General features: G+C 42.5%; 1 protein-coding gene across 1 annotated transcript; it reads left to right on the top strand.

Moving 5' to 3' along the window:
• Positions 1–7,090: 7,090 nt before the first annotated feature.
• Positions 7,091–9,825, top strand: rxfp3.2b (relaxin family peptide receptor 3.2b). The gene has a single exon (XM_072660443.1). It carries the CDS (start codon positions 7,220–7,222, stop codon positions 8,447–8,449), a length of 1,230 nt encoding a protein of 409 aa, XP_072516544.1. The 5' UTR covers positions 7,091–7,219; the 3' UTR covers positions 8,450–9,825.
• Positions 9,826–12,749: the final 2,924 nt, after the last annotated feature.

The following is a 12,749-nucleotide window of genomic DNA, read 5'->3' as shown; positions in this document are numbered from 1 at the left end:
AAAAATTCAGTGCACACTTGCTAAGTCTCTCGATTTTCCTGGGGTCAAAATCGTCCCGTTTCAGGATGAATTTTCTAATGATTTTTTATTTTTCTTTCTGGCGTCACGACATGGTGCAAGAGGCTAGCAAGCAAACTCCACTCGCTGTTAGAGTAGACCAGTGGGTGTCAATTATCAACATCAAACTGCAGTCCTGGACACAGCCCAGCCCAAAATAAACCTCAGGGGCATCAAATTGGTCAGGATTCTGTCCCTCTCAGAGAACGGGGGTTTGACACCACTGAGGCCTCTATAGCTAACGTGGCTACTTTTGCAGGCATACAAAAGCTTCAGCCTTAAGGCTCAATATCATGCAAACAGATACAGTATGCAGTTTTGTTTTTATTCACTTGATATTAATTATAGTTATTTTTACTGAAATATAATTTAGTAGAAATTAACCTTTTGAGCCTCAAGTTTATTATTCTGTTATTAATTCTAAAGCAGAAACTATTGTGAATTATTTGGTAACAGTTTGGTTCAGCATATTTTACAGGGTCCCACATTGTTCTATTTTAGGGTCTATGAAACTGATCTTAATTACAAGAGTACTTCAGTTATCAGGGTAAAACATAAAGTATTTAGGAGTTTATAAATTAATTTTTTTACAGGTTTCTGTAGGTGACGAGCGCATAATCGATACTACACAAAATGATGTATCCTTATTTTAGCATTTTTTACGTTTTGACCTAATGTGAATCTGGCAGTTGTATTTGAAATAAAATCTTTTAATAAAATAAAATAAAATAAAATAAACTGGCTTATACTGTTATGTTGTGATAAAGTCTAGCAGACATCACCAGAACATCTGAAAGTTACTCTTTTTTCTGGAGGACCTCCTTTGGGTTTGGAAATTCTCTCTATTTCTGAGCTCTGGTTGGTAAGTATGACTTTAGGCCCTGGTATAAGTAGGCCTGCTTTGTGGGCCTTCTTCCCAAAAAAACTGGGGCTGTGTTGGTGAAAATACCCAGTTGGAAAAATAGTGTTCTTTACACCGGTTAGCTATAACATTAAAACCTGGAAAGTGAATGACACTGATTAGCTCTTCCTAGAGTCCATGCCTCAAGAGGATAGATATGTTTTGCTGGCATGAGTGGGACCTACACAACATCTGGCATTCAGTTTTAATGTTATGAATAATTGAGGTAAAGTGTATCAGCCTTTAAAATATGATCATATATGAGTTTAAGAACAAAAGTACATTTTCTGGAAAGCAGGCCACAGATCTTCGAGGTAGGAGCCAGGGCTGCTGAACCTCTAACTGCTTAATGTAAACAAACACCTAAATGAGTTTAAACCATTCATAAACAGCAAGCCAACGAGTTGTGCTCACGTTTTCATGTCTCTCTTTTGTTCTATTAGGGGCAGTGGTGGCTCAGCGGTTAGAGCGCCGGGATATCGATAACAGGGTTGTGGGTTCGATTCCCGGGCTCGGCAAGCTGCCACTGTTGGGCCCTTGAGCAAGGCCCTTTACCCTATCTGCTCCCCGGGCGCTGGAGTTGGCTGCCCACCGCTCTGGGTGTGTGTGTGTGTACTCACTGCCCCTAACACGTGTGAGTGTGTGAGTGTGTTCACTACCAGATGGGTCAAATGCGGAGGACACATTTCGCTGTACAGTCCACACTGTACAGTGACGAATACGTGCACCTTTACCTTTTTATCCTTTATTACTTTGGAGAACCCCAGCATGCTTGCATTAGGGTTCCTACATCACCCTGTACAGTCAGTCTACATATGCCATGTTTATGTACAGAATCAAGTGCGCCTTTGAAAGGGTAGACGGCCCCTCAGAGAGCCCAGAGAACCTTTTTTTGTGGATGGAACATTCAGTCTCTGACCTACTTATTATGCACATATTAGATTTTTTCAAAGTCTAATTAGCTAAAAACCTGAAAAACTTCATTCCAGAATTCCCATGTTGGTGCTTTGGTCAATTCATTGCCCCACACCAACGACTAGCGGTGACCCAAGCAAAAAAGAAAATTGATTACTTGTCATATAAGCACTTTTGTCATGTTCCTTCTTGGAGATGCCACATGTTTGTGGACACCCCCTCTAATGAATGCATTTAGCTATTTTAGGTTGCACACATTGCTGACACAGATATGCAAATGCTCCCCCCCCCCACACACAAACACACAGCTTGTGTAATCCCTGCAGAGAAGTACAAACAATAAAATAGGACTCTCTGGAACAGATAAACCTGAAACTATTGGCACTATGCCTAATGCCAAGCATGGGCTTGAAGAATATAAAGCCCCCCCCCAGGCGTTACGCAGTAAAATCATCATCTGGAATGATGGTTGGTGCTCCATCCAATACTTTTGGGATAAGTTAGAGAGTAGGATGACATTAGGTGGTGATCATCCAACATCCTGACCTCACTAAGGCTGTTGTCAAGTCCTCACAGCAATGCTCCTCCAATATCTAGTAGAAAGCCTTCTATTCTGGACAGTAGAGACAGTCCCTCCAACAAGAGCAGGATAAACTCTTTTTTAATACCCTTGAAGAAACAAGGATTGAGCAGGCGTCCCAACAGTTTTGTCCATATAGTGTATGAGATACACTTACTCACAAACCCCAAAAGTGGGCCTGCATTGTTTGTAAAACTCTTATGCTAATGCTAAATAGACAAACTCTTGCAGTGCTGATTGGCTAAACTCCTCCAGCTGGACTTTTACAGGTGTTATCTCAGCTCTGGGAGAGTTCATTCAGATTCTGTTTGATGCTTGTGAACAAAGCCTCATGGCCCAAAATTCAAAGTTTAGTTTATGTCGGTCATAAACCCAGAAACCATCGCTGTGGGCAGCCTAAATTATGCAGCACAATCCCTGGCGCTGAATAAACACCTACAGTGCTTAAATAACACCAGTCCAGCTGGACCCAGAAGAACACTGCATGTGGTCGGATTTAATCATGAGGATAATGTTGTGTTTTAATAAACTATAGCCTTTATACTTGTTTATTTATTTATTTATTTATTTATATATTTACCCCCCCCCCCCAAACTGAGTCATTTCCAATTCCCACCCACTAGCTAGGACTCCCCTTACACTTTTAAAAATAAAGGTGCTTCAAATGGTTGTGGAAACGACTCCATAGAGGAGCCACTTTTGGATTTATTAAAAATCATGTTTGTAATAGCAATAAGTGTAAAGTAAAGGTTTGTTAGACCTTTGAAAGGTTCTCTTCACACCTACACAGAGGGGTATCACACAGTGCCACAATGGTTCTTCTGCGTGGTGCACAAACCAGTACTACACAGAACCTCTATTGCACAGTGTAGCATGTGACTTCTCTAATTATTATAATTAGAAGAGAACATTAACTACCACTTCTGAGTGATGGGAGAGAGGGAGTTTAGGTGTAGTAGGTTAAGTTTAGGTTTGGACTAAGGAGTAGGTTAGGTTAAGTTTAGGCTAGAATTAGGGTTAGGTGTAATAGGTTATGTCTATGTTAAGGTTAGGTTTAGGTTGAGGTGTAGTAGATTAAGTCTAGGTAAGGTTAGGGTTAGAATTAGTTTTAGCTTTAGTAGGATATCCTTAGGTTTGGTTATGGTCAGAATTAAGTTGAGGTGTAGGTGTAGAAGGTAAAGTTTAGGGTTAGGTTTAGGTGTAGTAGATTAAGTCTATGTTAAGTTAAGGTAAGAATTACCTAGGTAGTAGGTTAGGTTTAGGTTTAGGTGTAGTAGATAAAGTTTAGGTTTAGGTGTAAGAGGTTAGGTTTAGGTTTAGTTGTAGTAGATAAAGTTTAGGTTTAGGTGTAGGGGGTTAGGTTTAGTAGATAAAGTTTTGGTTTAGGTGTAGGAGGTTAGGTTTAGGTGTAGGAGGTTAGGTTTAGGTTTAGGTTTAGGTGTAGGAGGTTAGGTGTAGGTTTAGGTGTAGGAGGTATAGGAGGTTAGGTTTAGGTGTAGGAGGTTAGGTTTAGGTTTAGGTGTAGTAGATAAAGTTTAGGTTTAGGTATAGGAGGTTAGGTTTAGGTGTAGGAGGTTAGGTTTAGGTGTAGTAGATAAAGTTTAGGTTTAGGTGTAGGAGGTTAGGTTTAGGTTTAGGTGTAGTAGATAAAGTTTAGGTTTAGGTGTAGGAGGCAGATTTTTATAATATTTAAAAAAAAAATCATATTGTTGTCCCACAAAAACCTTTTATCTCCAAAACAGGACAAAATGTCTTAACGTTCAATGGAAGTCTATGTAAAACTTTAATTTAATTTCAAGTAATGTAATTTGCTGCATTTCTATTGGTCAATGCATCATGGATTTTTACACAGTGTAAAAAAGAACTGGCAGATTCACATTGTCTCAAAAAGAAATCAAATGACAAAAATGAATAAACAAGTTTTTTTGTGTGACAGGGCAACTAACGCCTTATTGAAATGAATAAATAATAAACGTCCTGTTTTTATTGTGAACGATTTGTCTTCTGTCTTACTTTACCAATAACACATGGCAAAAGTGGGACAGGATATTACTGGTAAACCGGGACAGACACTCAAGTCATTTTAGGAGGGCTTCTAGGTGAAAACTGTATTTCATTATTTATTTATGTGTCAACATCAATGATTACAACCATCAACTGTAACTACCGGCCAATAAAGGCTTTCCATGCTGTCGGAAAGAGATTTATAAGCTTGTGTTTGATTTATTTATTTTTTATTTTTACAAAATAAATAACTTGCTTGACTTCACAGGACCCACAAAGCAAGATGGACAGTTTTAGGTTGAGAGTGTTTTCCACAGACACCCAGATATCAGCCATACACATCACTTTTATGTAAGCAAAATAAATCATTTAAATATAAGATGCAGAATGCCCCGTTTACAGCCTGACATGAAAAAAAGCCAGGGTTCTGTCAGCAGAGGTTGTCATTTGTTTCGTTTTGCTTTCCAATACTGTGGCGGAGGTTTTGAGCTTCTTGCTAAGGGGTGCTGTTAGACTGAATGAGGTGGGGATTAGAGTAAAAGTAAAGTAAACGAGAAGGTAATATTTATAGGTGTCCATCCTCTGCAATGTTTGCCCTAAATCCTGGTTACTTGGTCTTAGTTTTTGCATTGCAATGTACGTCTCCACCCTGCACTGGTTTTAAAATACACTTTAGGGAAAATAGCTTATCACAACACTATCATTTAACAGTGCCTCAGACATCAGGCCACCAGTCTGACCGTAAGTGTATCACACCAAGCCACTCTGAATGACTGGAGCTGTGTCCGAAACTATGCCCTATTCACTGTCCCTTACATCACTGTATAGAGCACTATCATAGGGAACAGAATTCCACAAGGTGGTGAATGATTTCAGACATGTCAAGTCAAGTCAAGTGGGTTTATTGTCATTTCAACTACATACAGAGTACACAGTGAAACGAAACAACGTTCCTCCAGGACCATGGTGCAACATAGACAGTGCATACAAGACACAAGTGCAACACAAACAAACAAGTGCGGACAGACAACACAACACAGTACAGACAGAGGATAATAAATAATGACTGTAGTGTGCAAGTTGTGCAATGTGCGATAAATAGAGTCCAGTGAGGTAGTAAAGTTATTAGTGCAAATGCTTGTGCAAAAAATGCTTCCCATGTTATCTGGGATAAATGGTTGGAAAGAGAGAGAGAGGGAGAGTGTACATGTACCAGAAAGATATCAGTTCAGAAGTTGAGTTGTGTTGAGGAGTCTGATGGCTTGGGGGAAGAAGCTATTGCAGAGTCTGGTCGTGTTGGACCGGATGCTGCGGTACCTTCTTCCTGATGGCAGGAGGGAGAACAGTCTGTGTGAAGGGTGGGTGGAGTCATCCACAATGCTGGTTGCTTTGCGGATGCAGCGGGTGGTGTAAATGTCCATGACGGAGGGGAGAGAGACTCCGATGAGTCTGTCGTGCACATGTCGTTATGTGTGTGAGCTCACTGCTGTTTAACATCATGGATCATGGGTATTACATGTCCGTTTTGTGTAAATCATCTGTACACAATGCTTTATGGTGCATTGTGGGATTGTTACAGTGCACTGAAATTTTGGCTATATAGTTTATATACCACAACTACAACATGGTGGAACCCCAAAAGTAGTGGGCTAAATAGTGAGTACACAGCTTTTTATCCTATTATTATATATTCATATATAATAATATATAATAACATATATTTATTTATAGATTTAATAATAAGAAAAAAAAGAAATATTAATACAGACAATAATAATAATATAAAGCCTTCACTTATATATTTTTACAGAATGTAAGTGTACTGAAACGTCCAGCTGTTGCTGGTAGCAGGTTTCAGGTGGTCAAGGTAGTCAAGGTGGTTGGAAATCTTGTCATCCAGGCAAAAATATACCCTTTGCTGGCAAGCTAACTGGTTATACTGGTAGACCAGCTTAGCTCTTACAAATGATGTTTGAGTCTGCTGGACTAGCTGGTCTATCGGCGTGGCCAAACTAGTAGATTGTCAGGCAGGTTGACTAGTTTGGTCAGTGTGGTCATACCTGGTGTTGGGCGTCAACCCCCATTGGTCGTACAGGGTGACTAGCCTGGTCACTTATAATGCTAGTAGATAAAATAACTCAAAACATGCCATGTGATGGTCAAGAGCTACACTGGTCAACCAGCGTAACCAGCATGACCAGCTCAAGGTTTTTTTTATGTTTTGTGATTTTTATGTTCTCCAGCTCTTCCTGCTAACTTGACGGTTTCGGCTTCCCCCGGTGATGCCACTGCCGAGTCCCTTTTTTCCACAGCTCCTGATATGAAGTGAGTCACCGGTGGAGTCGACTCCAGCTTTGATGTGAAGAGAAAGAGCGCTCTGCTCGTTATCAGCTGCTCGGTGGGTTTGCAGCACCCACGGAGAAACAGTTTTGCGCGCTAGGAATTGTAAGTGGCTCGTTAAGCACGGTTAAGATGACTGAGTGCGCGAGGCTCGTGCTGGTTTGTGGAGTAAAAAAGAAAAAAAAAAAAACAGATGCGGTGTGATTGCGCGCGCTGCGCGTGCTGCGCGTGACGCTCTGCGTCGAGTATAAAAGAATGAAGTCGAGCCGTGGAGCGCAGAGCGCACGGAGGAGCGCGCGGAGACGGGAGTGAGACTGCATGCGCTCTGCACAGCATTTCGCACTAGACGAGCGAGAGATGCTTCGCGTGCATGTCAGATAGCTTCCTTTTGCGTTTGGCGCGCGCGTCTTCACCGCTTTGGCATGGAGATGAACGGCACGACTCAAGCACCGGAGCCAGGCGAACACGTGCCGGGGCTAGAGAGGTTGGAGCGGATGGAGAGGCTGGAGAGCAGCGCTGGGCTGGAGAACTGTACTGATGGCTTGGTGGGGAACCTGTCCTTGCGCTGCTGGCTGCAGCTTCTGACTAAAGAGTCAGGCGCAGCGCTGCAGGGGGACGGGTCCAGCCTGGCGGTGCGTGTGATGATTGCTTTGATCTACTCGGTGGTGTGCGCGCTAGGGCTGGTGGGCAACTCGCTGGCCCTCTACTTGCTGCACTCACGCCACCGGCAAAAACGCTCATCCATCAACTGCTTTGTTATGGGCCTGGCGCTCACCGACCTGCAGTTTGTCTTGACGCTTCCCTTCTGGGCTGTGGACACAGCACTGGACTTCCGCTGGCCCTTTGGGAAGGTCATGTGCAAGATCGTCAGTTCCGTGACCACAATGAACATGTACGCCAGTGTCTACTTCCTGACCGCCATGAGCGTGGCTCGATACTACTCGGTGGCCTCTTCGCTGAAGATGCGCAGCCAGAGAGCGGCAGCCGCCGGGGCCAAGTGGATCAGCTTGGGCATCTGGGTGGCATCCCTGCTGGCCACATTGCCACATGCCATCTACTCAACCATCGCTCAGGTGGCCACGGATGAGGAACTTTGCCTAGTCCGCTTCCCAGAAACGGGCAGCTGGGACCCGCAGCTGCTCTTGGGTCTCTATCAGCTGCAGAAGGTTCTGCTGGGCTTCGTCATCCCACTGGTGGTGATCACCCTATGCTACCTGCTGCTGCTGCGCTTCGTGCTGAGTCGCAGGGTCAGGGGTGCGGTCAGCTCGGAAAGCGAGCACGGGCGTCACAAGCGGCGCTCCAAAGTCACCAAGTCGGTGGTGATTGTGGTGCTCTCCTTCTTCCTCTGCTGGCTGCCCAACCAGGCACTGACCCTTTGGGCCGTGCTCATTAAATTCGACCTGGTGCCCTTCAGCAAGGCTTTCTACAATGCCCAGGCCTACGCCTTCCCTCTCTCCGTCTGCCTGGCGCATACCAACAGCTGCCTCAACCCGGTGCTCTACTGCCTGATCCGCCGAGAGTTCCGGGCCGGACTGAAGGAGCTGTTGCTCAGGGCCACGCCATCGTACCGCAGCTTAGCCCAGCTGCTACCCCGGAAGACGAAGGTGGCTGAGGCACCCCCTGTCCTGGTTCTGGTGCAGATGGATGTCTGAAGGAATCTATTTTACAATTGTCATTTCATACACTTTGTCACCTCATACTCAGATCGACCCTATTGCTATCGCACCTGGACGCATTTCTGTTGGACATATCCAGTTTGCCACACTGCTTTTCCAGGTCTCCTTTTCCATGAAAATCCAAGGAATTGTCTTCTGGAATCTCCTGAGATGCACCACAGCAAGCTTGTCCTATGCAGAGCTAAAGTGAGAAACCCGGATCCAGTTTTTATGAGACTTGTGATGTAAATGTCTAACAGAATTGATGTATGAGGATTGTTTTGTCCCTAGACTTTTAAAAATAAAGGTGCTTCAAAAGGTTCTTGGAGCAATGGACCACTTTTGGGTCCACACAGAACCATGTTTGGATGTTTTGTAGAGATGTGTGACTGTGAAGGACCTTTTCAATTTGAAGGAACCTTCAATTGATGTAAGGTTCTACACACTCATGCCTCTCCACCACAGGAATGACTCAAAGAACCGTTCGAAGCAACTTAATGTTTAAGACAAAAATGTACAAATGAAAAAATTGTGTCTAGTACTTACGTGGCTTGAAGAAACAGAAAGAGTCACACTTGTCTCCACTGTGTCTCAAACCACCTTGTGAGGTGTGAAGAGATTGGGTTGCCTGCAATCCACCTCCAGTGCGTCCTTATGGTTATGATTACACTTGGCTCTTTTACAATAATGGATAGCTATCCAATCAGCCTGAGATGCATGAAGTGGCCAAGTATGAATGGGCTAAAAAAGACTTACCTGGTTGACACCGGAACCTGGATCCACACCAGGACAGCCCATCCTTTTGAAGCTTTTTTTTTATTTATTATTATTTATTTTTTTGCTTTTTCCCCTCCTATTTTGGCTGATGGACAGGAACAGACATGATGAATCCCTTGTGAAATATGCCCCAGTTTCTTCACCCCTCTTTTTTCTGGTGTTTGTTCCACCGGGTCCTCCCCAGCTGCAGTGTCTCCGGTCCTGGTTTGGCATGCACATGCGGTCAGCCACCACAGGGGACCACCACAGTTCAGGCCCTTCACCTCAGTTTTAAAGCTGCATTTTAGAGAACCCTGGTTAAGGATTCCACCAAGGACATCCTTCAAGGGAACACTAAATTATCCATTTGTGTTGTTCAACCTTTTGAAGTCTGGAGCGAAAGTGCGAGCCGATTGTAAGAGAGGTGCATCCTCTTAAGTACTTCACAATACCTTGCTGTTTAATGAGAGATAAACAAGGACAAAAGCATCTGTCAGACACACAACCTCAAACGATCAGTCATCAGTTCGAACTTGAAATCCCTGGAACATCTGAAGCATTGCATATTTCCGTCTGACTTCTTCGTTAAGTGTATGTAAGACAAATGTTGTGTTTGGGACCCCAAATGAATAATAAAAAAAATGAAATCAATCAAACGGCTAATAACCACGGAAATTATTGACACTGATCTTGCTGGACATCATCTAAACAATGCTGTACCTTTATTAAGACAATGATATTCTCTCTGATAGTTTACTAAAAGTGCCAAAGAATGCATTTATTAAGTATCAGAGACTTTGGTTGGGGTAAAAAATGCTCAGATGTGATTTTACAGGACCCATAGACCACAATACCTGTAAATTTATATAGCATCGCTTTAACTTCGTAACAGAAACACTGCAATTATTACAGAGTTTTACAGGATAATGTTGTTGTCCTCTTACTGTGTCCTCTAATGTGCTGTTGGCTAGCAGAAAAGATGGTAGCTGGTTAGCTTTTAGCCTTGGCTCCACTTGCTTCCTGGGTTTTCGGTTTGGTTCAGCTGAGGTAGTACAGAATGTTTTCGAGGGAGCGGATGATGAAGAGAAGAGATAGTAAAAGCTAGTGTCTGCTAGTGCTAGGTTTTAGACAAGCACTGATCCTTATTTGCTCACTCTGGCTTTTGCTTCATTGCATGCTATGTTTGAGCTTCTCTTCTGCGGACACTACCACAGGAAAAGCCGCAGTCACAAGTCCTGGTTCCTGGACCCATATTCCCATAAATAACAGAGTTTGGAGGTGATGTGCTGCTCTCTAGAATCAACAACACTATATTTTCTCATTGCCATTGCATTTTACCATTTCACCAAACAGGGCTTTTTGTGCTAGTGGGCAGGTTTACGTAAATGTTGGGGTCTCAAGACTAAATAACAGAATGTTTTGGGGGTTTAGGAACTGGCCCATTTTAGAGTTCTGCTTTGGTTGTGTTAGATTTTCTTTTGAAGGAGGAACAGCAGGGCTTGAGCTTCAAGTTTTGTCACTTTCATATACCAAACTCTCATTAGTCAAATATTACAAAGAATAGTTGACATTCTAGAGCACCTTAAAGTATTTTTAGGTCAAGTAAAGGGGGTGAACATATTCATGCAGTTCAATTTAACAGTGTCAGGGAACATGAACTTGGGGCAAAGTTTCAACGTTTATTAACACATTCACTTCATTAAAATGTTATCAGCAGCATATTTGGGGTATTTATAAAAATTTATAATTCAGGAGTAAAGTATTCAGTGCCCTGTGGGACAGCTCTGAGAGTTGCAGTATGAGTAAAATCCTGGTGCTCTGCATAGTCGTTTCTGAATCATCAAATAGAATAAACCAGAAAGAAACGGATGGCTGCCACTTGAGTTTGCTGAGCACCGGAGTGTAAGCACAAGATACAATAACAGCCAGGGATCCGTGGTGTGAACACACTAATGACACTGGCAAGGCCATCGTTGTTTTCTGCTGCTCCGAAGAGAAGGCTTGTTTTTTCACCAATTGTTCGCAGTACTGTTCAAGGACAGCAGTCCAGAATCAACTGCTATATAAATATGCGCTAAAAACATCTGGGAGACTGAAAGACATTTCAGTGTGTCAACAGCAGAATCTTTAAGATTTGAATATGAAATTAAGATTGTTAGCATTTGGTGGTGTGCCCCTCCCCCCTTTTACTAATGTTTATTTGTACGTTTTTAACGTACAAAGTTTATTTGGTAACCATTTGGTTTTGCATATCTTGTGGAGTTCCACAGGGCTCGATTTTAGGGCCTATGAAACTGATTTTAGGGCCTATACCTGCAATATAAGTGAAGAACTGAAGTGTAGGCTTACATACAGAGTCTACAAGGTTAATGAAGGCGTGTACTCGAGCTGCAAGGACTCTTCAAGCATTTGCAGAAGCAGTCAATGAAAAGATCAGATCCTCCTGAGAACATGAGTTTTGAAGCTGACCTTTTTTTGTACAAAGGCATTAACATGGTTAGTGTCACACATTCGATTTAATTTGATTTACCTAGAAACAGTGCTGAATCTTGAATCATTCTTCATTTCCCTTGTCATAACTTTTCTTTGTCTTAACAGGTTTCACATTTTAATATTTCCAAGTTTAAATTAAAAAGAATGAATGTGTGCTCAGACCTTTGGACATCACAGTTAATGTAGCCGCCGCTGGGAAGGACCAATACAGGGAAATTGATAATGCAGGCTTCAGTAAACCAAGGATCAAGACGTGTAAAAAATGATTTTGTAATTGCATCTCGGCTTCCTGAAACTGAATCGAATTGTGAGGTGCCTAGAGATCCTCCCCCCCAGGTTCTACCTCTTTCTCTCTATATTATTTAAAATGTCCTTTTCCAACTGTGTGAAGGACACCTTTAATCTTTCATATGAGAGAGGGAGGACAGATCTACATGTAGGAGCTGTGCCCTGAAGGGAAACATCCACAATTCTAAGACATTCTAGTGGGAGGATGTCTCAGTTGTACGATACTGGGTCAACATCCTGTCAGTTCCTCAAAAGCTTGGATGCACTTAAATAAATGTAAACAGTAAATGTTGATGACAATCTACAGTCATTCCAAATTAAATATCCATTTATTATCCTGTATATTATACATAATTATAAAGGTCAGCTTCCCAGACCAGAGCTAAGCCTAGTCCCAGACTACTGTGTCATTTCAATGGAAAATCTTTATTCAGCATGCTGTGTAGTCCAGGTCTAGGCTTAATCCTTGTGTGGGAAACCAACCCCAAATGATTTTTTAATGTCTTTCCAACAAGTATTTCATTTGGCGGACTGACTTGAATTGTGCTGAGACACAATCATTGTGCCTTCCTAATTGCTCAGCCTTGCTCAGAGTTAATTAGTGGAATAGCTGTTGTTATTAATGTGTTTGAGCTACTCATATGTGTTGTTGAAGGGGTGAGGAATGGATATTGAATTCTAAATAGCTTTATATGGCTGAAGGCACAAAAACAAATGTTTGTAGTAATTCCATATGTGTTATTTAAGGGCTTACAGTCTT

Source organism: Salminus brasiliensis, chromosome 17, assembly GCF_030463535.1.
Source record: "Salminus brasiliensis chromosome 17, fSalBra1.hap2, whole genome shotgun sequence".
Taxonomy (NCBI): domain Eukaryota; kingdom Metazoa; phylum Chordata; class Actinopteri; order Characiformes; family Bryconidae; genus Salminus; species Salminus brasiliensis.
The sequence above is the reverse complement of the archived record's forward strand: the minus strand, read 5'-3'. Positions and strand labels throughout refer to the sequence as shown.